General features: G+C 43.9%; 1 protein-coding gene across 6 annotated transcripts in view; it reads right to left on the bottom strand.

Annotated features, from left to right (window-relative positions):
• The window catches only part of TTBK2 (tau tubulin kinase 2), a 169,682-nt gene that overhangs the window by 30,609 nt on the left and 111,272 nt on the right, over positions 1-27,801 (bottom strand). For all 6 annotated transcript variants that reach the window (XM_025190893.3, XM_075927247.2, XM_075927244.2 and 3 more), the window contains 7 exons: positions 21,244-21,309; positions 20,446-20,538; positions 18,630-18,755; positions 6,614-6,771; positions 4,762-4,978; positions 2,364-2,575; positions 1,203-1,806 (listed from right to left, as the gene is read on the bottom strand). In XM_025190893.3, coding sequence (XP_025046678.1) covers positions 1,203-1,806; positions 2,364-2,575; positions 4,762-4,978; positions 6,614-6,771; positions 18,630-18,755; positions 20,446-20,538; positions 21,244-21,309 — 1,476 coding nt within the window. The remainder of the gene's footprint in view (positions 1-1,202; positions 1,807-2,363; positions 2,576-4,761; positions 4,979-6,613; positions 6,772-18,629; positions 18,756-20,445; positions 20,539-21,243; positions 21,310-27,801) is intronic.

Consider the following 27,801-nt stretch of genomic DNA (forward strand, 5'->3'; position numbering starts at 1 on the left):
GTGCGTCGCACGCTGCCTGTTCTTGAAAAAGGCAGCTTCCATTGGCCAGAAACCAGCCAATGGGATTGTGCTGAGGGCAGGAGCAGCCATGAAGCACCACTCCCCATTCCCTCCTGCTCACAATTTGTGAAAAATATACAGTCCTGAAGCTGCTTTTCTGAGTGGTGAGCAGGGGCAGGGCAAGCAAGGGAGTCTGCCTGAGACTCCCTGTTATATCCACAGGCTGAACTGTTTTGCCCTGGGCCTGCTGTAGCTCCAGTGTGGGCTCCCTGCTGCGGAGGGAGCAAAGGGTGACTGGGTTCGAGCTTCAAAACAGCCTAGTAAGCCACAGGTTGCTGACCCCTGGGCTAGTATGTTGGACACCACAGCTCTAAACTATAGTGCTTCTCTGAGTAAGGAAGGGGAGATATAAAGTCTGAGGGTAAAGGAAAACTATTGGACATTGTGCAGGTGAGGGATGCATGACACAGAAAAGAAAAATGTGCCAATAGGAGAAGCAGCAGAGGAATCTGTTGGGTACTCTGTCCAGCAGAAGAGAGGCATATGACAAGCAATTACAGAACTATTTCAGGAGTGGGAAGTAGCAGTGGAGTTAGAGAAGCCAGTAGAGAAATCTAACTGGTTCAAAATATATTAAAGGTAATAGAAACATAAATACTACAGTGTCTATGCACTAGAAGTCCTTATAATCAATAAACATAGTCTAGCCTGTCAAAAGGGAAGCCAAGAAGTTGTTTCAGGGCCTGAAAGCAGCAGAGGATATTCAGGAGAAAGAAACTAATTTTAAGCTGGAGGGAGAAAAGAACTTTGTTTCTTTGGTACACTACTAGCTTCTGCCCATTAGACTTTCTCGAAAGGACATAACATCCAGTTGCATGGTATTTTACACATTTGTTATACTTCCTGTTTATTTACTCACATTCATATGTGTATATTTCATTGGCTGAAAGGTTTGTAATATATATTTTTAAATTATGCCCAGTTCTGAGGGTTGTTCATTACTGAGTAGCAAACCTCTTAAATAATTCAAACAAATTTAGCAGATCCTGGGAAATCCCCAGTGCAGAGTCAAGCCTCATATCCCATTACCTAAAAATTCCAGAACACTTTACATTTTAGCCACTGCCTTTTCATTTACTGCTTTATTCTCATATACCTTTGAATAAAGAGTAAAGACATGATTACAACTACGAGTTTCTTACCAGAGTAAGGGCTCCTTCAGCTTGGGCCTCCATTGGACTTGAAGGTGTGGCTGCAAGAAACTGGCCAGCAGCTCCAGCCATGAATTCTAATTTATCTGTAAATCTTTCGGAAGCAGCAGTAGCATGATCAATAGCTAGATCTAACCCCACACCTGAGGCTTCATTCTTAGCATGGACATTGTTTTCTGCCCAAGTACCCAGTCTTAGATGTTCCTCTTGGGGGGATTCTTCTAGGACCTGTAGCTCCTCAGGCTCCTCATCTGAGGGACTTCCAGTTGTTTTATGTACTAAAGCCCCATTGGTCCTGAAATCTTTCAAGTCCCGTTCCTTATCTACTATCACCCATTCCTTGGAATCAACCTCCTGCCGGCAGGAGCTTAAATTGACAGCCACAAATCCATTACTAACAATGCCATCAACCTGTTCTGGAGAACTGGCTGAAGTAGGCTTAGAAGCATCAGGGAGATATTCTTCATCATAATGCCAGACATGGTCAGTGCGGGCAGCCAGAGCAGGAACAGATATTTTCTGAGGAAGAGAAGGAGGAGGAGCAGCAACAGCAGATTCTTTCCCAGCACGTGAATCTTTCTGCATCTTCTGCAAGCTTAGGAGAGAAAGAAGTTACATATAAATTAGTTAAGAATGAACTATGCTATTTGAATTGTGCCATAGGAACAAACCCAAGATAAATTAATTTGAGAATCTGTTGCAGTGTTTCCTACCACATTTTAGAAGCTGGGAAGAAAAGCAAATAAAAAATAACCTACAAAATTAACTTTGTAAGCATGTGCTAATTTACAGAAGCGTGACAGAAATGGGCCCTTAAATTAAGAATTCCTTGAGGTAAGGTCTTTACCTTCATTTGTCTACAAGATGCCATGAATACCTGCAGCTTATTGTAAATAGTAATAAACATTCAATAAAAATGTAACTTGAAAATGCAAAATAGGATATAAGCAAGGGATGTTCCTCAGAACAAATACTATGGATCCAGTAAACATTATGAGTCATAGCTGGCATAAGCATAGCTCAGCATCTTCATTTCAAGTTTTCACTGACCACTGTCTGTGGATACAGTACCACAAAAAAGAAAATACAGTCTATGCCAACAAGCCTCTAAAAGATCCAAGCATAAAGGTGAGATAGAAATAATCTGTTTACCAGGTCTCAAGAAATTTATCAGTGTCTGGCTTTGATTCCAAGGTCAGGCGTTTCTCCAGTTCAAAGCTGTGGATTGCACGTAACTTTCGCATCAGTGGGACATCTCTGTCTGGCTGGGTGGTTTCTGAGCGGACTCGAACCGGAGAACCAAGGCTTGGTGCATTAAGAATTCCATTCACTGGTCCATGGCTGTTTTCCTCCTCAGTAGAAGCCTGTTCAAATAAAGCACAATAGAAATAAAAATGTAACTCATAGGTATGCTGAAATAATGGAAGACAACAGTGTATGCCGGGGTTGGCAATGACATGATAGTGGTTCACAAGCATTAGTCCCTGGTGGGCTACTGCTTCTTTATTTACCTGCACGGCCACAGGTACCAGCGATCACAGCTCCCATTAGTAGTGGATCGCTCTTCCCAGCCAATAGGAGAAGCAGGAAGCAGCGTGGATGGGGACATCACTCCCCACAGCTCCCACTGGCCAGGAACAGCAATCCACAGCAATGGAGCTGCAATCACTGGTACGTGCAGCTGTGCAGCTAAATACAGTGGTTGGGGCCCACCAGGTGCTAATCCTAGCAGATCAGATCATCCCATGGGCCGGTAATTGTCCACCCCTGGTGTATGCAGTAATCCAAGGCTTCTATTCTCTAACAAATCATTTCATATTGAGGATGCTCCTTCAACTGATGTTCATTCCATATTTCATGTAGTTTATGTGTGTTCATCATCTACCAGTTTCTTAGGCACCAGTTTAAATTAGGGATAAATTGCCAGCAATACTGTGGATGTGATTAAGGCTCAGGATGGAATAAGTCAGAAGAAACCAATAATGTCCTGATTTTAGAAATATACTGATTCCCACTCCTATTTCTAGAATTCATCAATAACAGGCCGAATCCAGAAGCCTATGAGCTTCTTCATATTGCTTTACAGACATAGCCTTTCTTATAACTGATGAAAGGTTAATCTCCATGGCTGTGTCTAGACAGGCCAGTTTTTCAGGAAAATCAGCCGCTTTTCCGGAAAAACTTGCCAGCTGTCTACACTGGCCGCTTGAATTTCCGCAAAAGCACTGACTTCCTACTGTAAGAAATCAGTGCTTCTTGAGGAAATACTATGCTGCTCCCATTTGGGCAAAAGTCCTTTTGTGCAAAACTTTTGCACAAAAGGGCAAGTGTAGACAGCTCAGATTTGTTTTCCGCAAAAAAGCCCCGATCGCGAAAATGGCCATGGGGCTTTTTTGCGGAAAAGCGTGTCTCGATGGGCACGGACGCTTTTCTGCAAAAAGTGCTTTTGAGGAAAAGCATCCATGCCAATCTAGACGCTCTGTTCCGAAAATGCTTTTAACGGAAAACTTTTTGCCAGTCTAGACGTAGCCCATGTGAATTCACTGTTATATATGCAAGACGGCAGCACTCAAAGTCTACAAGGTAGCTTTATGATGCAGAGCAATGTTTATTAGAAATTAAAATAAGATGTCCAACTGCATCTCACTTTGTAGATCACATAACTATGATTTAGAGTTGAAGGACCACTCTGATTCCCAGTGTAAACAGATATAACTCGTACTGATATCAATGAAACTTTTATCTACTTGTATCTGACTTGAATTTGGCCCCCAAAGAGAAAAAGTCCACCTGTCTTCTGCCTCTTTTCCTTAAAAACTAACATACAGTAGGCAGGTACAAAAATAAGTATCACAGCAGTCTGGTTTTCCACCAGCATCTTTTATGTATACCTGGAAAAATAATACAGTATTGTCACTCAATAGAATTTCTGCTTAAAGAACACTTCAATAACATTTTCTGTCAGCTACTGATACCATTGTCACATCAGAGGAGCATTGGTTACAACTGTCTAAATATGAATTGTAATGATTATGAGAGAGAATAATAGAAGTAATGATAGTGAGAGACAGGAATCACTGTCAAGAGCCAGTTATAAACCAGATAAGCATTGAGCAAGTTCCCTTTCATGAAATAGTCAACGTAACTCTATTTTGATCCTTAATACCTCTATTTTTCCCGCAGTGGGAGTCTACTCAACACAAACTTAGTGATATGATACATAATGAAGACAAGCATGCATACATAGTTCAGATCTATTGTCACATCTTCACCCTTAATTACTACCACAGAAAACATTTCTGACCTCAGTCGGTGAGCAGGAACCAAAATCATCTTTGAACCCAGGCCTTTAGAAGTGAAAAGAGCACTGACACATTAAACCATGCAGCACTCTGCTTTGAAAAACCATTTTCTACTCTGCACAAATTGCAGAATATTTCAAGTGCCAAATGAGCATATGATCTTTCATTCATTATGCCACATTATCATGTCCCTGATAATGCCAGAAAATTGCTGAAAGAGGTTTTTCCCACTGCAGTTCTAAAAATACCTTACAGAGCCCCAGCTTTATTTTGTTTCTGTTGGCATCCATCTCCTCCCAGACATCTTTTTCCTGAGGACGTTGATGCCCAGAAGATCCTGGTAGTTTCTCTGGTGAGACTCCAATAGGGATACCATTCTCCCCATCACTGAGCTGCTCATCTGGAAACACCTCATCCGTGTTCTCTCGCAGCAAATCTCCTGGAATAGGTGTGGCATTGGCTATTCTACAAAGGAAGAAGTGAGAAATAATGCCGTGGAAATGACTTTGGTAATTCCATAAGCTAAAGGCATAGTATCAAAACATCCACTCAACATAAAATCTGAAAAGTTAAATTGTATCATACCATAAAACTGCATATATGCAATTCAGTTATAAGAATGAAGAAAACCTTTTAAAAACTGTTTTTCTACTGACTCTGCAGTTCCTTTCTAAAGTTGGAAATCACACTCTTCCTGATCCCTAATGTCAAAGAGACCTTCTGATTAACATGTACAGGCAGTCCCCGACTTACGCACTTACGAACGGGGCTCTCTCGCCCCGGAGCTCGCAGGCAGCGGTCCGCCACCTCGACCTCCGGGGCGAGAAAAGCTGCTCCCGGTGCCCCTGGTCTGCTGGGGACCGTCTCCAGCAGACCAGGGGCACCGGGAGCAAAGCTGCAGCAGCGGCGGGTTCCCTCACGGTATCCCTGGTCTGCTGGGGACAGTCCCCAGCAGACCAGGGGCACCACGAGCAAAGCCGCAGCGGCGGCGGGTCCCACGCCAGAGCAAAGCTTCAGAGGCGCGGCACCCCGCCCATGCGGCTTTGCTCCCCCTGTCCCTGGTCTGCTGGGGGGGGGGGGGCGCAGCTAGTGTGCCCCCCCCCCCCCAGCAGACCAGGCTTTTGTTGTGGACCCTGGGGCAGAGCAGCTGGGGCGCTGCCGGTTGGTCCTGCAGCGCCGCTCTGGGCACTACTGGACCAACCTGGTAGCACCCCAGCTGCTCTGCCCCAGGTGTCCTGATCAGCGGCTGATTCCAGGAAGCCTGGGGCAGATCAGCGGCTGATTCCAGGAAGCCTGGGGCAGAGCAACTGTGCCTCGGGCTTCCTGTAGTCAGCGCTGGTCAGTTTCAGCAGCGGCTGAATCAGGGCGCCTGGGGCAGAGCAGCTGGGGTGCTGCTGGGTTGGTCCAGTAGCGCCGAGGAGCGGCGCTACTGGACCAACCCAGCAGCACCCCAGCTGCTCTGCCCCAGGCATCCCCAAGTCAGCCGCTGCTGAAACTGACCAGCGCTGACTACAGGCAGCCCGAGGCACAGATGCTCTGCCCCATGCTTCCTGGAATCAGCCGCTGATCAGTTTCAGCAGCAGCTGACTTGGGGACCTTAAGTTGAATCTGTATGTAAGTCAGAACTGGCGGTCAGTTTCAGCAGCGGCTGAATCTGGACGCCAGTTCCGACTTACATACAGATTCAACTTAAGAACAAACCTACAGTCCCTATCTTGTACGTAACCCGGGGACTGCCTGTATTTATATTTTATATTGTATTCTATTATACTATGTTGTATTCATATGAGTACAATATTTTTCATCTTTGGCTCCCAGAGATTTGCAATATGTTTGTAGCATAGGCTTTAGCAAAAGGTTGAGTGGAAAATGTAAATAAAGTAATTTCCTAACCCAGATATGTACCAACCTTCTGTACATGCTGTACATTTAGGACAGCAAAGTTTTTTTTAAGGACAGGCTGAATAGTGAGCAAAGGGAGACCTAGTATTCTGCAATTCCCTATTAGTTAGCACCCTAAGAAACAGATATAACAGATAACTTTCCCCTGCTGCTAAGTGGTTGGCCTTTTAGGTAAACATGGGAAATGATTGAAAATACCCAATTGCAGCAGGGGTCAGGCGAGTATGTAACTGAGGCGTGGTTGACGTTGTTGTTGTTGTAAGAGAGCCATCAGTTCCACTCTTCTCCCAGTCAAAAGGGTCACTTTCAATAACTCCAGAAGTTTTCATGCTGTTGTCAAACACAGACATGAGAAGCTAAAAATAAAGAAAATAATTAATTTATTCTTCTTTCTTTGAATAAGTAAAAGACAAAGCACTCCATTCCGAGTTTCCCTTTAAGACTTTTCTAAAATCTAGTTCTTCTTTAATACTTTATCTGACAATTAACTGTGAAAAAGGTAAAGTTTATCAAAAGTGCTATGCCACTAATTTCCGTATCTGTGGCTTAGGATGGTGAACTCTTTATCTTGAAAATGATGAACTAGCTTTTGTAATGCTTGGTAGAGCACTTTAAGCATTTTGCTTCTTGTGTTGGTTTTTTAGCCATTTCTTTAAAATATAATAATAATAATAAAAATTGAAATATAAAAAATTCTAACATTACTCAAACCTGAAGTATGCAAAGAGAAACTAGGACAAAATTATTTTTATTACTCATATCAGGTATTAGATTTTTTTTCATTCTCCTTCAGTTCAAGACATGATGCAGTCTTGTGGTTTGGGGAGGAGGGGGGAGAAACTGTACTTCTTACAGAAAAAGGAAGCAAAGGAGACATTGCAAAGCCTATATGGAAAATTTATGGGAAGCCATCAGTACAGGGAGTCCCCGGGTTACGTACAAGATAGGGACTGTAGGTTTGTTCTTAAGTTGAATCTGTATGTAAGTCAGAACTGGCATCCAGATTCAGCCGCTGCTGAAACTGACCAGTAGCTGACTACAGGAAGCCCGAGGCAGAGTTGCTCTGCCCCGGGCTTCCTGGAATCAGCCACTGATCAGTTTCAACAGGCTGAATCTGGACGCCAGTTCTTACATACAGATTCAACTTAAGAACCCCAGGCGTCCCCAAGTCAGCTGCTGATGAAACTGATCAGCAGCTGATTCCAGGAAGCCCGGGGCAGAGCAACTCTGCCTCGGGCTTCCTGTAGTCAGCCCTGGTCAGTTTCAGCAGCGGCTGACTTGGGGACGCCTGGGGCAGAGCAGCTGGGGTGCTGCTGGGTTGGTCCAGTAGCGCCCAGAGCAGCACTACAGGACCAACCGGCAGCGCCCCAGCTGCTGTACCACAGGCGTCCAGAGCAAAGCCGCGGAGCACGGGGGCAGCGGGACAGCCCAGACGCGCCGTGGCTGTCCTGCTGCCCGCGTGCTCAGCGGCTTTGCTCCCCGTCTCCCTGGTCTGCTGGTCTCCAGCAGACCAGGGAGACGGGGAGCAAAGCCTCTGAGGACGCCGGCAGCGGGACAGCCGCGGCGCGTCTGTGCTGTCCGCTGCCTGCGTGCTCCCCGGCTTTGCTCCCCATTTCCCTGGTCTGGGGAGACGTGGAGCAAAGCCGCGGAGCACGCGGGCAGCGGACAGCCCAGATGCGCCGCGGCTGTCCCGCTGCCGGTGTCCTCAGAGGCTTTGCTTCCCGTCTCCCTGGTCTGCTTGTCTTCAGCAGACCAGGGAGACGGGCAGCAAACCCCGTCCGTAACTGCGGATCCGACATAAGTCGGATCCGCGTAACTCGGGGACTGCCTGTATCTATGAAGAAGAAACATGGTCATAAGGAGGTGTCTATGGAGAAGTATGGGAGTTTCAGTAACTATGTGCTTCTGTGAGAAGGGGTGTATGAGCACACAGACTGTCTAAGAGGTTGCAGAAAAATTAAAAAAAAATAATTTCACTGCACATCTGCATTGCCTAATGATTAAAACTGAAACTGTCTATTTCTGTTAACACAACATATTCCATGGTGTATGAACAATGTAACAGCAAATCAGAAGTGATGTCCTATTTTGTTTGTTTGTTTTATAACTGAGACATCTTTGGCAGGTGGAAATAGAATATATTTTTATAAGTACAAGTAAATTATACTCAAAACAGAGAGGTTTATGAAAATGTCCTCAACAAGTACTGCTAATTTTCCTGCAATGAGAGACAATGTAGACTCAAGTAGTAAGAAAAATTAAGAACAAAATTTGACCAAAGTTATATTGATTTTATGGAATTTAGTGATGAACAATTGCAATGTGTTGTATGCTTATGAATCCTATCAAACGAATCAATTAAATCTGCAGAGCTGAAACCATCTCATAACAAGGCACCTGCAGTTACAAGATAAATTCAGAGACTTGTTAAATAAAATAATGAAGAATACAATAGACAGAAAACTCAAATGACAAATATAACATCAGTTCCAGAAAAGGCTTTGAAAGCATCTTTCTTAGCAGTGGTTTGGATTGCAAAGAGTAAAAAAGTCCCATGCCACTGGCGAACAACTGAGTCTTCCAGCTGCTGTAGAAATGTGCAAAGTGATAAGCAAAGATGTAGTGAAGAAACTTAAAATCTCACCACTTTCTAATAACACAGTAAGCAGGAGAATTGAAGAGTCTTCAAATGATATAAAATCCCAACTAACTGAAAGGCTTCTTACATGTGAACATCTTGTAATTCAGCTTGATGAAAGAAGTGGTGTTGTTAATGCAGCACAGTTATTAGTTTTTGTTCATTATATCTGTCTGGGGAAAATGTTGAAGGGTTTTCTGTTTTGTCAGGAATTACCAAAATGGACAACAGGTTAAGAAATAGTCAAATTAAAGGATCATTTCATGAAACTGTCTTGCTGAATAGGGTGAAGTGTGTTGCTGTTTGAACACTCAGTGATACCACTACGACAAGCAATAGGAGTGGTGGTGTAGCAAGAATACAAGTCATAACCCCACAGGTAATTGTAATGCACTATATGTTGCATCAACAAGACCTTGCATCAAATAAAATTAAACCCAAATTACATGATATACTAAATCAGGGGTGGGAAACCTATGGCCCGCAGGCCGGATCTGTTTCCCAGATTAATTTGATCTGACTCGCTGCAAATCTCAACTTTGTGGGCTGGAAGCCCCGAGCTTTAGCACTGAGCATGCACTGAGTTAAGAATGAGTAAGAGGTAGGTTTTTTGCTCCCCACCTTGGGAACACTGAGAGCAAGTAAGTAGTGAGGGGTTATTGCTATCTTTTTGCTTGTGTGTGGCCCAGACTGATTTTTCTGTGCGTCAGTGGCCCCTGACTAAAACAAGGTTCTCTCTCCCTCCAGCTCTGTGCTAAATGCAGCTGTGAATTTTGTGAAGTCCTGACCTTTGAATTCATTCCTTTTTGCAAAGTTGTGTTTAAAAATGGGTGCAGGACATAACAAATTATTGTTTCCTATGAAAGTGTGATTGCAATCTGACAGTGGAAGGTTGAAAAGAGCCTTTTAGATTCACAAAGAGCTGCTACATTTTCTTTCTGTGCTCAATCTTAAAAACACTGCAAATTTTTCAGACTTGATATGTCTTGTAAAGCTTGCATACTTTGCAGACATTTTTACTTTGTTGAATGTGCTGAACCTGTTCATTCAACGGGGCAATAAAACCATATTTGAGGTGAGTTATACAGGAGCAGCTTTTGAGAAGAAAATAAAGATTTGGAAAACTAGACAGATCTGTGAAATCTCACATATGTGTTTCTGCTACAGATAAAATTTCTGGATACTAGCAGCATAACAACTGACTGTAAAAGAGACAGTACTGTTGCTTACCTTTCAACTTTGGCAGAGTGCTTTAGTATCCACTTTAAAAATATAAACATGGAGGAATATGATTAAGTTTGGGATCCATTCTCAACTTTCACTGTGTGATTCATTTGAGTGGAAAAACAGAACAGCAGTTGCTCAAACTATCCCGTGACCATACGCTAAAAATTGTCTGTTTTGACCAACTGTTCCTGGATAGTACCCAACTTTAGCTAAAGAAGCAACAAATATGTTGCTACTGTTTCCAGAAACATATTATGTGAGGCATAATTCTTTACCATGATAACTATGAAGAGAAAGTTCCAATCCTGACTAAAAGTGGAGAACAATATATGAGTTTGCTTGTCAACCATCACACCAAAGATAGACAGACTTTCTAGACTAGTATAAGACCAATCTCGATTGGGGTCTCTAGGTACCATCCTAACCTCATTAAACAGGGACATAAAATGCAATAAACGGAGGTTATAAATATATATGAAAAGCAAGGAAAAAGACAAAGGGAAATGTAGGTCCACTTAATAAAGGAGGACACCTAATAATGGATGACACTAAGAAGGTTGAGCTATTTTATGCCTATGTTGCTTCAGACTTCACCTAAAAAGTTAATGGCTACAAAATGATTCCACAATTAATATTAATTAACAACAAACCAGAATATGGAAAGAACAGGTTAAAGAATATTTAGATAAATTACATATATTCAAGCTGGCAAAGCCTGACAAAAGTCAGGCTAGGATAGTTAAGGAACTAGCTGAAGCTATCTTGGAACCATCAGCAATTATCTCATGGAGAACTCATGCAAGATGAATGAGGTCCTACAAGAACCAAGGGCAAATATAGTTACAGGTTGGTCCTTCCTGGTCTAGAAACCTTGGGACCTGACCAGTCTCAAACAAGGGGGATGTGTCAGACCAGGGAAGGTCCCTGTCCTCATGGCCCATACTGCCCGGCTGCCACTGGGCTAGAGCGCCGCCTGGCCCTGCTGCTGTCCCATCCCCCCAGGGCTCTCAAGCTGCCACCAGCCCCACTGCTGCTGGGGCCGGAGTGCCATGGCTGGAGCTCCGCAGCGGTTTGGCTCCGTGGTTAGGGCCAGAGCTTCGCAGCCAGTACCAGAAGGCTGGGGCCAGGCTCCATGACTAGGGCCAGAGCTCCCTGGCTGCTGCTGGGGCTGGAGCTCCCCAGCCAGTGGGGCCAGAACTCCCCACCATGCTACCTCCCTGACACTGGCCTCCCGGCTGAGTCGCCAGTCTCCTCTAGTGTTCTCCTACCCCGCCGCCAGACCTCCCTGTTTTTGGGCTCTGTGGTCAAGGAACATCCATGATCCATGACAGACCATAGATGTTGCCACACCAGAGAGTCCTGGTTAAGGAAGGTACAACCTGTACCTAACTTTAAAATGGAAAACAAAGAGGCACCAGAGAATTACTGACCAGTAAGACAAACTTCAATAAATAATAAGAAACAATCTGTTGGTAAGCACCTAAAGGATAACATGGTTATAAGTAATAGTCAATATGGATTTCTCAAGAACAAGTCATGCCAAACCAATCCAATTTCTCTCTCAGACATAGTTACTAGTCTTTTAAAAAAATCAAATGCACAACTACAGCATGGGGGATAAATGACTAAATAGTAAAACCGGGGATCTTGAGGTTATAGAAAATCACAAATTGAATACAGGCAGTCTCCGGGTTACGTACAAGATAGGGACTGTAGGTTTGTTCTTAAGTTGAATCTGTATGTAAGTCGGAACTGGCGTCCAGATTCAGACACTGCTGAAACTGACTGCCAGTTCTGACTTACATACAGAATCAACTTAAGAACCCCAGGCGTCCCCAAGTCAGCTGCTGCTGAAACTGATCAGCAGCTGATTCCAGGAAGCCCGGGGCAGAGCAACTCTGCCTGGGGCTTCCTGTAGTCAGTGCTGGTCAGTTTCAGCAGAAGCTGACTTGGGGACGCCTGGGGCAGAGCAGCTGGGGTGCTACTGGACCAACCCAGCAGCACCCCATCTGCTCTGCCCCAGACGTCCTGATTCAGCCGCTGCTGAAACTGACCAGCAGCGGCTGAATCAGGACCTGGGGCAGAGCAGCTGGGGTGCTGCCGGGTTGGCCCAGTAGTGCCCACGGGCGCTGCAGGACCAATCGGCAGCGCCCCAGCTGCTCTGCCCCAGAGTCCAAAACAAAAGCCTGGTCTGCTGGGGGGGGGGGGGAGCACACTAGCTGCGCCCCCCCCCCAGCAGACCAGGGACACGGGGAGCAGAGCCGCAGCGGCAGCGGGGTGCCGCGCCTCTGAGGCTTTGCTCTGGCAAAGCCTCAGAGGCGAGGGACCCCGCCACGGCTGCGGCTTCAGTCTGGGTGCCTGTGGTCTGCTGGGGACAGTCCCCAGCAGACCACAGGCACCCGGACTGAAGCCGCAGCCTCGGGGGGGTCCCGCGCCTCTGAGGCTTTGCCAGAGCAAAGCCTCAGAGGCGCGGGGAACCGCCGCTGCTGCCGCTTCAGTCAAAGCGGCAGCAGCGGCGGTTCCCCGCGCCTCTGAGGCTTTGCTCTGGCAAAGCCTCAGAGGCGCGGGACCCCCCCGCGGCTGCGGCTTCAGTCCGGGTGCCTGTGGTCTGCTGGGGACCGTCCCCAGCAGACCACAGGCACCGGGTCTCAAGGGGCAGCAGCAGTGGTTCCCGCGCTTCTGAGGCTTTGCTCTGGCAAAGCCTCAGAAGCGCGGGAACCCGCCCGGTGCCCCTGGTCTGCTGGAGACGGTCTCCAGCAGACCAGGGGCACCGGAGCAGCTTACGAACGGGGCTTTCTCGCCCCGACTTCCGGGGCGAGAAAGCTCCGCTCGTAAGTGCGGATCCGACGTAAGTGGATCCGCGTAAGTCGGGGACTGCCTGTATGAGTCAACAGTGTGATGCAGTTGCAAAAAAGTCTAATATCATTCTGGGGTTATAATAATAGGAGTCTCAGATGTAAGAAATTGTGGATAATTGTTCCACTGTACTCAGCAGTGGTGAGGACTCAGTTGGAGCACTTTGTACAGCATTGGGTGCTATACTTTAAGAAACATGTGGGACAAATGGGAGCAAGTCCAGAGGAGAGCAATAAAAATGATCAAAATTTAAGAATTCTGACCTCCGAGGAAAGGTCAAAAACTCAATATGTTTAATCCTGTGAAAAAAGACTGATGGGGAACCTGGTGATTGATTGTCCTCCATGGTAAGTAAAACAAGAAACTATCAACTTATCTGCAGCAAGGGAGATTCAGGTTAGATATCAAGAAAGGCTTTCTAATAATAAAGATAGTTAAGTACTGGAATAGGTTACCAATGGAGTTTGTGGAATGTTCATCAGAGGCTTTAAGAACAAGTTAGAATAGTCTAGGTATATTTGGTCATGCCTCAGCATGGGGGAGGGACTAAGTAACCTCCTCTCAAGATCCTTTCCAGTTCTACACGTCTGAAATTCTAAAAATAAAAAACAACAAAGAACTATGGCGCGTATCCACATCCACAAAAGTATTTTTACATCTGATTCTAATTCAGGTAATCCAGGTATGTAATGGACATAGAAAGTACAACACACTCTTACCCCTAATGGTAAGGCTGTCCAGTTCATGATTATGGCACATGGGCAGGGAGGTGTCAGGAAGCTTGCACAATAGCTATAAAAATTCTATGAATAACCAAAGGACATTAGTCTACAGGACTGTCCTGGGTTCACCTTGGAACAGGTAAACTCTATCAAAGTTTCAATTTAATCTCTTATTGAGCTTCTGTGTCTTTAATAGGGTGATCCATATAAAGAAAGGTGGGGATAGTACACACACACACAGCAAACCTACACAGAATGAAAGAAATAAATGCACTGGCACATGAACAACTTGATATCACTTGGTATTTCTATTTAAACCTGCCTCTGGAAATTTACACTACATGCATCTGACAAAGTGGGTCTTTGCCCATGAAAGCTTATGCTCCGGTACATCTGTTAGTCTATAAGGTGCCACAGGACTCCTTGTCACTTTTGCAGATCCAGACTAACACGGCTACCCCTCTGATACTTGGTATTTTGAATTCTCATTTAAAACCTTAGATCTTGATTTATCTGTTAATGTCAGCAAACCAATTAAACAATAGGAATTTTTAAAAAGAGTGGGCATTATGCTGTGCTGCCTCATCAGCAATCTCAATAGTAGATAAAGAAAATTAGTTTCCAACAGAAGAAACAGTTTTGCAGCAACTAATAGTTAAAAAACTATAGCGAGAAGAAACATGTTTCCCAGACAATACTCCACAGATATCAACTTAAGGGAAAATGTTGATGGCATCAGTCTACTAGAGACAGATGCAGGAAAGGTATAAGATAAATATAACACAGAGTAAACTGATAAACAAGTGCAGTAACAGAGCTTCAGTTGCTGCTGCTTTCTGTCTTCTTAGAATACATAGTGATACATTAGTGGCCATCTAATCAGGTTGGCTTTAATTTGTCTGAATCTGGTCTGTGAAAACAAGAGAACCAGTGCACAATTAGCAGATGTTACACATAAATATTTTCTACTTTGCAACTGCAGAGATGTGTGCATGTGGAATAGTATGATAGAATTTTTTTTCCAGAGGAAAGCTAATTAGTTTTACAGGCCCAAGCATAATTTAATGCTGATGAGGAATATCCTTATCTGTGGTCTTCTGGAAGTTGTAATTCCTGAATTAGTTAATATGATGCACTTATTCAGATTCATTCTCTGTAGTTTGCGACTTTGTCTGTACACAGTATACCATTTTCTATAAATCAAACAAGTCTATTTGAAAGGCCATCAGAAAGGGGCTTACTGAGTTTTCATTAGATCCTGACAATTTTCACACATCCTGAATAAAAGTAGGAGAAAATGTGGTAGGGCAGGGAAGAAGGGGTCAATTTCTTTTATTGCCATTGAACAAAAAATGGAAGTTTACAACAAAGGACAATTATTGTAGTCACATTTATTGTCCTGCACTTTAAACCTGAGAAGGAACTAGAGACTCAATCCTGTTCCCACTCAGATCAACGACAAAGCTCCATTTGCCTCTGCTCAAATAAAGGAAACAGTTACATCTGTGCCCATATTGGTATATCCAGACCTGACAAAACCCTCTGTTGTTGAAGCAGATGCCTCTAACTATGTGATCTGAACACTTTTGTCAAGCAGCACAGGTCCCAAGATGTTTTTCATCACCGTACATTTTATCCCCAGAAACTGATTCCCATTGAGCAAAACTATAAGATATGTGACAAAGAATTGCTGGCCATCAAGCCTGCTTTTGAAGAATGGCTTAATCACCTGAAAGGGGCACATTTCCCACTGCAGATTTATATTCCAAACAGTCAACCATATACAAGTGATGTTCCACCTATATCATGATTCTCTCCTTATTGTCCATTTCAGTCACTGGAAAAGATAGAGGCTGGTCTCTTGAAATCTCTGGTGGCCAAAACTGCATTTGTTCATTAAATCTTACATCAATTCAGTTGGTGTATACCTGAACAAAGATTCCCTGCACCAAATATCTGGGGTGCTTTGATTCCTTTGCCAAATCTGCCTCAACTCCCTGAAGTTAAAATGACATTCCCAATTCCTATGGCCCCACAATTCTGCTAGTTACCAACCAGTTTATAAAAATGTCACATTTCATGCCATGACTTCAAATTCCCTTTGTGGTTGTAACAGCCTATGCCATTCTAGGATGCAATCAAGACCAGTGAGGGGCTATGCCCTGAAACCTGTGGTGACTCGCTATGCTCTGCTGCTGTAGCTCCAAATCTGGGCTCCTCAAAAAAAGACAAATAGCATTCAAATCACATCCTGAGTGTCTGTGTATAGCTACACTTTCCAGAACACTGTGGTTTCCAATAGCCTTTGTTACCATTTGCAGGATGACTCCACCACTATCCCAGCCTCAAAGTTTCCCTCTCAAATGGGTGTGTTCTGCACTCCCCAATCCTGTTATGGACCATCCAGATATTTTAGGTCCATTGTCCCTTTAAGAGGATCAAAATCCAACACTTTGCTAATGGAGTTATCCACACAATTAGTTTAAACACAACAATGGACTTCTTCTAAATAATAAAACAAGTTTATTTAACTACAAAAAGATTTTAAGGAAGTATGAATATAATGCATTAAAGTAAAAAATTATTACAAGTGAAATGAAGATAAAATGCTTCTTCATACTAAAACTTCCAAATTGAAATCCTTGACCACATGTTTCCAGTAACTCTGTTGACCAAATTTTCAGGCCCAGATCTGCTCCCATATTCCAAATGTTGCTTCTTTTGCCTTCTTAGGTGAAAGAGGGTTTCTTAGGGTGGCTTTGTCTCTCGCTTTTCAGTCTAGACCCCCTTCAAAAAGCATTTTCTTCAGGATTATCCCTATATATTGTTTATTCCTGCTGTGAAGATGGAGACAAGGAGTCTTGTAGAAGAGGTTTCATGCTCTTCTTTGCTAAGATGCAATTCTGTTTGTTTCTAACCCCTTTCCTTGCCAAAGAATGGCCACTTAGGTGATTGTCCTCCAACAGACATTGGCTAGAGGCCAGGTGTCTTTAAGAAACTGGTTTACCCAAACTTTTCTGGTGAACACATTTCAGACCTAATTTCAGCTGAGGTATATAACTTTATATATAATGTTACTACATATATTTCATCATGAAATTATCAACCGGTGAATTATTTTTCAAATGATACCTCACAAGGCATATTTTGTACAAAGATTATTACAATAATGTGTAGAGGATAAATGAGGGTGCATATTGTCATATAGCCTGTTTTTTAATCATATTTTCAAACTCCATGGTCTACCATCTAATATCACATGTGACTGAGGATCACATTTCATTTAATATTTCTGGCAAGAGTTGTTCAAGCTCCTTGTGATGAGATGACTTCCCCACACTCATCCTGAAGGGATTAATGCAGGACAGATAGGCCAATTAACCCACTAGGTGGCTGATTAAGGAGGCTTATATAGCCAGGAATAGACAGGATATATAAAGCCTAGGAGCTGAAAGGAGAAAAAGTGACAGAAAAGGCAGCTACTCCTAGGAGAAAGGGAGAAGTGAGAGTGGAGACTACTGTCACTCCCTGGAAAGAGGAAATAAACTTTGGGATCTGGTAGGCCCAGGAAGAAAAAGGGAACTAGTGGTAGGAAGAAGCCCAGGAATAGAGCAGTGATGGTAGAGATTGCTGAGCTGAGAGTCCCTTGACTAGGACCTGGAGAAAAGGGTGGACCTGGGTTCCCCTAGTACAGGGGAGTGAGTAGCACAGAGGACCTGAGTAAGAAGACTGCCTAGAACTACTGAGGAGTTAGACTCCCCCGGGAGGGAGAACACAGACAGTAAAAGAGCCAAAGAAACACAAAGAGGTCGCTGACACTGTGAGAAGAGCTGCAGGTGGACAGAGTGATGGGTGTGCAAATGGGGGAGGTGCCAGTCCAGCAGTGAGTGGTGTACCCTGTGACACTCCTGAATGTGTATCTACATGTGTTCTTGTCTTATTGTTCCAAGACTGATGGATAGATGGAATGAGAGAACCGAAGTCTTGAGCAATACCTCTGTTTCTTTATCAGTTACCACCAAAATGACTGAGTTTCTCTCCTCCCTTTTGCCAATTCATGTACAATAACTCCAACCACAGATCAACTCACCAGATTCTTTTACACAGCAACTACAGTTTCTTCCATCTCTCCATGCCACGTCTCCCACATATTTGCAGAATCCAACCTAGCTGAACACTTAGGGTTGCCAGATGGTTTCAACAAAAATACTGGACAAACCTGACATTACATCACAATCTACATTACATCTTATTTAGAAAATACCAGACATTTATATTTTCTCATTTATGTTTTCTCAATTTGTTTCCTGAACAGAAAGCTCAAATACTGGACTGTCTGGTTCAAAACTGGACAGCTGGCAACCCTGTGAACACTTGCACTACAACCAGGAGGAGTTCAAAGGGCACACAGAATTGTCCAGAAGGAATTACAAATGGAATTACCCTTCATATCTCAGCTGTAGATAAAATATGGCTCTTTACAAAACTCCCTGGTTTTATCCAACCATCACAAAAATTAAATCACTAATACTGTGGCCCATTTCAGGACATTAAGCAAATCAATGATGTAACCTTCAAACTTTCATGGAATCAAACTGCCAAACTTCATCAAAGAACCTGATGGGCTATTACAATAGCTCTATAATGGGACAGTCTATAATCTTTATCATTATGGATGCAGGCTCCAATCAAAGGAAGACAAATTATGATAAAATGAAGTGAAACAAAATTATTTAAAAAATTAGAAATATAAAAAAGTAAAAAGGCTTACCTGGTAATCAGGTTTTGTAAAATAATCTAAGTTGGAGATATGATCTAGAAAAATGTTGAATTCTTGGGGGAGATGTTTCAGCATAAGCCTGTGGTCATACCTCTCTTTTATGGAGCCCACTTGCTCCTAAGAACAGTTAGTACAAAAAACATTAGTACATCTCCATTCCCAACTGCAGAGTATTTACACTATATATCACAGTCAGTAAGTGCAATATTTCTGGCCAGAGTTGAAGGGTATACAAATAAATGACTAATCCTTCAGGTTACAGCAAGATCAGAAATCCTGCCACTGCCCTCAGCACCAACATACAATGTATTTTTAAACCTCCAACTGAATATTTAAATGCTAATTAATTTTCTCTGTGTGTGTGTTTTGATGCTGTTTGACACCACTGATTATAATTGGACTTCACAACTCTACTAGAAACATAGACAGAGATTAAAAAGTATTATTATGTCATCAACTTCAGTTCACTTTTGATACATAATTAGTCTTCAAAGCAGTCTTTTTTTCAGTATTTTTATTCAGTTCCCTTTCAATTACAGGCAGTCCCCGGGTTACGTACAAGATAGGGACTGTAGGTTTGTTCTTAAGTTGAATTTGTATGTAAGTCGGAACTGGTACATATTGTAGGGGAAAATCTAGCCAAACATTTTTTTTAGTTTTGGATAGCATAGGGAAAGGTTAACTCCCCTCTAATGTTTGTTTTGCTGTCTGTTCCCCTGTTCAGAAGATTTCACATCTATTTCTGTCCCTGTGACAAACTCAGGACTAAAGGAGTAACTCATCAAATACCAAACAGCTCTGCACCATGCTTTGAGCTAATAGCTTTATTTCCACACACCACCCAGGGTTCTAGGAGGAGGATCCTTTTTTTGCTAACACAATGAGGCCAGCACTTTGTTTGTTTTGGTGGAGTCTTTGTTTGCCCAGGGAGCCCAGCATGTATAGGGGGAGGAGGGGCGGAGAGGCTGCTTTTGTCTGCTGTTCGGCAGCCTGTTGCTCAGGGGAGGGGGCAGCCTGTTGCTGGCAGAGGGGTGGGGGGGGGCAGCGGGCGTGGGGAGGCACTTTTCCTCTGCCCGGCAGCTCTGCGGGACCCCAGTCAGAGCCGGCCCGAGGAGGAGGAGGATCCTAGGACCCAGGTGAGCGAGCCCCAGGAATGCTGCTGCACATGTGCGGGAGTTGCCTCACCCCGTTCGTATCTAGGGATCCGACGTAAGTTGGATCCACGTAAGTTGGGGACTGCCTGTAGTTTGTGATTTTTAAAGTCAGATGAACAGGAGCAGTCATTTGTACGGCCCATCTTCATCTACCTATATAGCCAAGTTCATCATTAAGTGCTTCTGCTTATGCTATACACTCAAAATATGTTGAAAGAAGTAGTGGACAAAGGCCATCAGAAACGGTTTTTTCTTTGCATACTTCCTATAAGACATCTGCCCAACAACATGACCACAGATCTGCTAGGCTATCTTTGTCTAACAGCAAATACTGAATGTTTATTTCCAAGATGAAATGTCAAATTAGAAATGAAGGGATTTGTGAAGGTTTGAGAAGGAAAAAAAGCACTCTATAATATATCTGTAAAAACTGTAAGCTCTGTCTAAATTCTCTTTCAAACTAAGACCATTTGTAACACTCCACCGCACTTTATGCCATGACATCCGTACTGTGAAGCAAGGGGGAGGAGGAATCAGTAGAAATGGCTATAAAATGTAATATTGGAATTTTATGAACCAATGATTCTTGAGTAGTTTTTTATGAAGGTGTTTATGTCCAATGTACATCTAAGGTTCTTATTTCTAGATTTTACCTTGTCTTTTATTTTTCTCCAAGGTAGCTGTCCAACCACAAACTCTACCAACATATAAAATAGGGACCAGAGGTCATCATGCCTTCCCATTTCCTGTGAAAAAAAAAGAGGTGAAATTTTGTTACCTCTCATAAGTGCTGTAAGTTACCTTACTACTAAGCAATCAGAACTAATGGGCTTTGCTAGATCCTGTATGGCTCTAGATTCTTTTAACTATTGTATATTCCCAGTAAAACTGAATAGAATAAAAATAGCAAAATAGATCCCTATAATACTGCAAGTAGGAAAACACTCTTCCCTTTTCTCATAACTTCAGATGGAAGAACAAGAAGCACAGAAAAAATTAGAAGAAATATGTTAAAATATGATTAGTGATGTACATCCTTTTATTGAAGTGAAATGTCATCACACTGGCAATAGCAGTTTGTCCAAAGTTCTCTAATATACTGAGATCATGATGATAAGTAGAATATACTATAAATATAACAAGTTATCACCTGATGATTTCATCTGTCCTGTTCTACTATCCTGTGGTATGATTAAAACAGTGATGGCAATTATTAAAACTACTATAATGATTTCTGCAATCAGAACACAATTATGAAGTTAAGACATTCAGCTATCTACAGGACAACAAACGTGACCTATTCTTTCCTAAATATCTGCCACAGTCTTTCTATATAATAATTTTTACAGAGGGATACAGAAAATGAAGCAATATTTATACTATAAACTCAATTGATGGTGTTTTTAATTGCTAGAAACTCAGACTTGTTTGATATAAGTACAGATACTCACCCTGTTTCTGTGAGCATTGACTGATGCATATCGTACTGTTCCTCGAAAACCCGCAACAGCTCGAGGCTATCAAAGAAACACAGACATAAGAATCAAATATTTTTCAGTATCGTAGAAGGTAAGCCATCTTATCACACCAGGATGCCAATGGGGAGTGGGGGGGGGAGAGAACAGAAGGAGAGGCAATTGTCCAGGTCCCCCTTTCTGCCCCCCATGACTTCAAAGAGCTTGGACTTCTGGCCACTATTGCTGCCATGGTAGCAACATCAGAGGCTGGGAGCTCCCTGCTGCTTTTAAATTGCAGTAATTAAATTGCAGTAGGGGCTTGGCAAGGGAGCTCTGAGCTATCTGGGGCTCCCTGTCACCTTTAAATCACAATAGTGGCAGTGTCTTGTGTCTGCTGTGTGCGTGCATGCACCATCGAGCTGTTGCCCATAGTCCAGCACTCATGGGCTATTCCTGGCCAGCAGCAGCATGGGGCAAAAGTGGCAGCTGCCCTGGCCCTTTAAAACAGCACCAGAACCCTGGGCAGCACTGAAGGGCTGGCTGTGGGAGGCTAGCCCCTCATCCCTATCCCTTGCACCTGAAGTCCTGCTCCTTGTGAGAGCCCGGAGCCACCCCTCACCGCCTTGCCCAAAGCCCCAGAATTTCTTTTGGCAGCCCTGGATGACACAATGCAGCATGTAAAACCTATTACAGTACAGAAGACGGAGCAAAGGCAAATGTCAATTAGACTGTTTACTTTCAGTCTCCCATATATGTTGCTGGTACAATATTACTGCAAGAAATAAAATGGGGGGCTCAAATGTACATGACAAGATGGTGTGCTGCATATCCACACATGGTTTAGGTCCAGAAGAAAACTATCCTCTATTTAGGTCAACATTTGTTTTGAAGAGGAATCAAATCCTCAAAAGAGGCTTCCTAGAAAAATCAAGATGTATTCTAGGTTTATCATCATCATTCTCCAATGAGTCTTGGTTCTAAATCTCAGGAAGTCTGAAGTTTAAACTAAGAAAAGACAAGAAGCATACAAGTCTCTCTGAACATTCTGAAGATACTGCTACGCCTCGGCTATATTAAATCAGAGAACAGCTAAGGCACAATCTGGCATTTGTTAAAATTATTTTTTACTATCACAATTATTTTTCACAGCAATGATTTGAGAAATTCAAAGAAAGGGGTAAGCACAACACCAAAGCAACCATTTTCCCCAGAAGCACCTTCTTTGGCAGCTAGTTGGTCCCTAACTCTCCACAGAATGGGGTTATTCTTTTATAGGAACTTTTTCCAGTGTCTTTTCTCCTCCTGATCTTTTAAACTTGGCAGAACCAAGCAACTGTAATTGGCAGAATCTCTCTCTCTCTCTTTGTCTTCTAGATGCTGAATACCTGTCTTTCTTTCTTTCTGCTGAGAAAATGGCATATTCTCACAGATAAAGCTGAACGTTTAGAGCTATAGAACAGATAGCTAGAGAATAGTAATGACGTCCTATTGTATTTTGCGGCAAATAAAACATTACAGTAGCAGTGTAACTAGACAGTTACTTTGTAATAGCTTATTCTTCATATTTATGGTACAAAATAAAATAAGTATTATATTACACTGTCAGTAAGGGTATGTCTACATTGCCACCCTGGTTCGAACTAGGGTGGCTAATGAAGGCATTCAAACTTGCAAATGAAGCCCGGGATTTAAATATCCCGGGCTTCATTTGCACATTCCCGGGCGCCGCCATTTTTAAATGCTCTGTAGTTCCAACTACCTGCCCGCGACTACACGCGGCACGGACTAGGTAGTCCGAATTAAAGCTCCTAATTCGAACTACCGTTACTCCTCATTGCAGGAGATGTTTTCAAAAATAACTTGATGAAATGTTATTCATATGTATTTGGAGATCACCACAATATAAATTTATGAATATAATCAAACAAGTTTTTTTAATTACCCAATGCAGCTATAATTAGTTCATGGCCATCAATGTGAGCAACACTGGGAGTCCTCATATTGGTAGATAGAAACTGCTGTCATTGATTGTAACCAGAAATGACTGATGAGGAGGGATCCAAGTGGGGCACTGGCCCATCATGGGAAAGGGCCATGGTTCTTTGAGACCTGTGGGTGCTCCACTGTAGGTGTTGGGCTCATCCCAGTGCTGCAGTTCGGAGTCTTCAATAGCAGTAGTCAGCCAGACCGCACATGCGCAGTTAGCATCTCGTGGCATTCACGCCCCTTCTATTGTGCGAGTGGTCCGGCTTCCGCCAGGTCCTCTTGCCCACCCAAGTATCTGAAAGAGACAATTACCAACAGAGACTCAAAAGTGGAGAGGAGAGCGGGTAGTGGAGCACCCGCAGACACACACATCTCGAAGAACTATCATTACTGCACAAGGTGATTAACTTCTTCTTCGAGCGATGTCCCCATTGGTGCACCACTGTAGGTGACTTTGTAGCAGTGATTAAGAACCCTTGGACAGTGGGTCTCAGAGTCATGGTCTAATGGCTGTGAAAAGCACCACCTAGGTCACTACTGAATCTGTGGCCCAATGATGTAGTATAGCATAATGCTTCATAAAGGTGGCATTAGAAGACCACGTGGCCGAGCGGCAGATGTCCGAAAGAGGAATTCCCTTGAGGAATGCTTTGGATATGGCTCCGGTGGAATAAGCCCTCAGTGTTGTCGGAAGTGGTTTGTTGTGGATAGTGTAACATCTCTCAATGCAGGCCACTATGAGGTTCAAGATGTGTTGAGAGGATAGTGAATGTCCTTTAGAGCAATCTGCGAGAGATAACAGAAGGCGCTGGGACTTCCTAAAGTCCTGAGTCCTCTGAATGTAAAAGGCTAGTGCTCTGTGCACGTTGAGGGTACGCAGTAATGTCTCTTGAATGGAGGGATGAGACTTAGGGAAAAATCCCGGAAGAACAATGGGTTTGTTAATATGAAACTGAGAACAGACCTTAGGAATGAAGGCTGAGTATGGCCATATTACTACACTATGCTTGTTAAAAACAGCGTACAGTGGTACTGCCATCAGGGCCACCAGTTCACTGACCCTGCAGGCCGAAGCAATTGCCAGTAGAAAAATAACCTTCATTGTAATAATAGGCAGAGGTCCTGTCACCAGTGGCTCAAAAGGCGGTTTAGTGAGGGTATCTAGAGCTAGGTCCAAGTCCCATAGAGGTGGCAGAGGCCTGTGGAGAGGGTTGAGGTTAGATAACCCTTTGAGGAACCACTTGGCGGTAGGGTGCGAGAATATAGACGTGCCATCCACAGACTGGCAGAAGGCAGTAACAGCCGCCCGGTGCACTTTTAGGGATGCTATGGTCAACCCAGCGTGGTGTAAGGATAGGATGTATTCAAGGATTTCATGGAGAAGTACCGTATATGGATCTACCCGTTTGTTAGCGCACCAGGCAACGAATCTACGCCATTTATGCATGTAGATTGTTCTAGTCGTGTCCCTCCTGCTTTGTATTGGGATTTGTTTGACCGGAGAGAAGCAGAGGTTCTCCCTATTGGAGAACTAACAAGGAGCCATGCTGTCAAGCAGAGAATGTGAGGCTGTGGGTGGAGAAGAGTCCCATGGTTCTGGGTCAGTAGGTTGGGGAGGGGATAAGGTGGCAGAAGAGACATTTGATAAAGAAAAGGAAACCATGGTTTGCAAGCCCATGATTGTGCTAAAAGGATTACTTTGGCTCTGTCTCTCTTGATTTTCTGTAGGACTCTGGGAACCAGCATGGTAGGCAGAAAGGCACAGAGAAGTGGACCTGTCCAACTGAAAAGAAAGGCATCGCCCAGAGAATTTCTGCCAATCCCAGCTCTCGTTGGGACTGTCAACATTTTGAGTTTTTCTGGGACACAAATAGATCTATTTGTGGGAATCCCAGAGACTGAAGATGTGCTGGAGAACATCTTCCTGGAGCTCCCATTCATGATCCAGGGAAAACGGTCTGCTTAATGCATCTGCTATGGTATTGCGGGTTCCCAGTAAGTATGAAGCTATGAGTGTAACATTGTTGCAGATACACCAGTTCCAGAGGAAAAGAGTCTCTGCGTAAAGGAAATGGGATCAGCCTCCTTCTTCTTCCCCTTTCCCTCTCCCCCCCCCCCCCCCCCGATCCCGGCAGTTAATGTAGTACATTGTGGCGATATTGTCGGTGAGGATTCCGGTTGTGGTACCAGAGATATGTGTTCTGAAATGTTTGCAGGCACTGAGGACGGCCCTGAATTCCAGGATGTTGATATGAAAGGCTGCCTCCCATGGTGGCCATCATCCTTGAATGGACAGATTGTTGATATGCGTGTCCCAGCCCACCAGAGAGGCATCTGTGGTGATCTGAACAGACAGCTGAGGTTGGTGAAATGGGACTCCTGCAAGGAGGTTGTGTGAACTGGTCCACCACTCTAGGGAAGATATCACAGCAGAAGTTGGAGTGACTCATTTGCCAACGTGGTGCCTTGTGGGAACACACACCGACGCTAGCCATTGTTGCAGGCACCGAAAATGCAGCCTTGCATGATGGACCACAGATGTTGTGGCTGCCATATGGCCCATGAGCTGTAGGCACATGAGGACAGAGACTGTAGGGCTTAAGGTAAGTATTGCAATCAGATCTTGTATGGCCTGGTACCTCTGTATAGGTAAGTAGGCTCTCGCCATCGTGGAGTCCAAACGTGCTCCTATACATTCTATGTTTTGAATTGGCTCTAGTGTTGATTTCTGGTCATTTATGAACAAACCTGGAGACTCAAACAGCTCTCTCACCGTCACCATCATGTGAGAGGCTTCAGCTTTGGTTTGACCCTTCAAAAGGCAGTTGTTGAGATAAGGAAAAATTACTATGCCTTGTCAGCGGAGATGCGCAGCTACCACCATGAGCGTTTTGGAGAAGACTCTAGGTGCTGAAGAGAGTCCAAAGGGTAGAACTTGATATTGGAAGTAGTCTTCCCCAACCACGAAGCAAAGAAATCTTCTGTGGACTGGATGGATCATCATGTGAAATTATGCATCCTGACGATCGAGGGCTGCAAACCAATCCCCGTGATCTAGCGCTGGAATTATGGTTGAGTGAGTCACCATTTTGAAATGCTGCTTTCTCAGGTAATGGTTGAGTTTCTGAAGATCGAGTATGAGTCTCTAACCTCCTGTTTTTTTCTGGGTGAGAAAGTAATTGGAATAGAAGTCTCTGCCTCTGAAGTTGCATGGCACCCCCTCCAATGGTAAGGAGGCAGTGGATTTCTTGTGGTAACTGGTGAGCGTGAGAAGGGTCCCTGAAGAGGGATGGGGAAGGTGAGGAGGTTGGGGGCACTGACATGAAAGGGATGATGTAACCTGTCGAAATGATCTCTAGAACCCAACGGTCAGTGGTGATGCTGGCCCAATGTTGGTAAAAAGGTTTGAGCCGGTGATGGAAAATGGCAACTACAGGATTGGGTTGGCATGTGGTCCAGGGGGTTTGCGAGCCCTCGACCAGGCTGTCAAACATTCTGCTTGTTACCACGATGAGTGGAGGGGTGGTTGTTTTAGGCACGCCTCTTTTGGAGCCTTTGTCTCATTCTCTGGTGTTGGTCCAATGGACGTTGGTGGTATCTTGGCTGCGAGAAGTCAAAGTCTTCAGAAAGGTGTGTATTTCTTGCAGCGGATTTGAAGCATGTACATCCCCAGGGTTTGGAGAGTGGTCCTCGAGTCCTTGCTCGAGTGGAGGACCTCATCTGTTTTTTCAGCAAACAACTTTTGTTTGTTGAATGTGAGGTCCTCCACCTTAGTCTGAAGCTCTCATGGAACTCCAGCATTCTGAAGCCATGAGGACCTCCTCTAACTATAGTGGTGGCTGTGGAATGAGCCACCATGTCCACCACATCCAATGCAATTTGCAGCCCAGTTCTGGTGGAGGCGTATCCTTCCTGGACGATGGATTTTAAAATGGGCCTTTTGCATCGGGTAAATGTTCTATCAGTGCCGTGAGTTTAGAATAGTTGTTGAAGTCATGATTCAACAGCAGCGCAGCATAGTTGGAATGCATAACAAAATTGTCGAAGAAGAATATATCTTCCTGTCAAAAAGGTTCATACGCTTACTATCTTTCTCCACTGCAGCATTCTTATACTGAGGAGTTTTTGCTCTCTGCTGGGCTGCATCTACGACCAGAGAATTCAGTGGCAGGTGTGAGAACAAAAACTCTGAACCCTTGCTTGGAATGAAATATTTTTTGTCAGCCCTCTTGTTTGTAGGGGTTGCAGAGGCCGGGGTCTGCCATATTTCTTTGGCAGACTCCATAATTGCTTCCTCAATCAGCAGTGCTATTTTTGTGTGCTGGGAGGGTTGTAAATTCTTGAGGAGACAATATTGTTTCTTCTGGACTTTTGTTAACTGGATCTCCTGGCTAGCGGCCACTCTTCTAAACAGTTCTTGAAACTGCTTCAGGTCGTCTGGGGGAGATGTAATCTCCAAGGATGACGGCCTCATCTGTTGAAGAGGCGGATTGGTCTGTGGGTGATGTATCCGGCTGTTGCTCCTCCGGTTCGGAAAGTTGACCTTCCTCCGACTCAGATTGGTGC

This window comes from Pelodiscus sinensis, chromosome 5, assembly GCF_052426305.1.
Source record: "Pelodiscus sinensis isolate ZL-2025 chromosome 5, ASM5242630v1, whole genome shotgun sequence".
Lineage (NCBI taxonomy): Eukaryota > Metazoa > Chordata > Testudines > Trionychidae > Pelodiscus > Pelodiscus sinensis.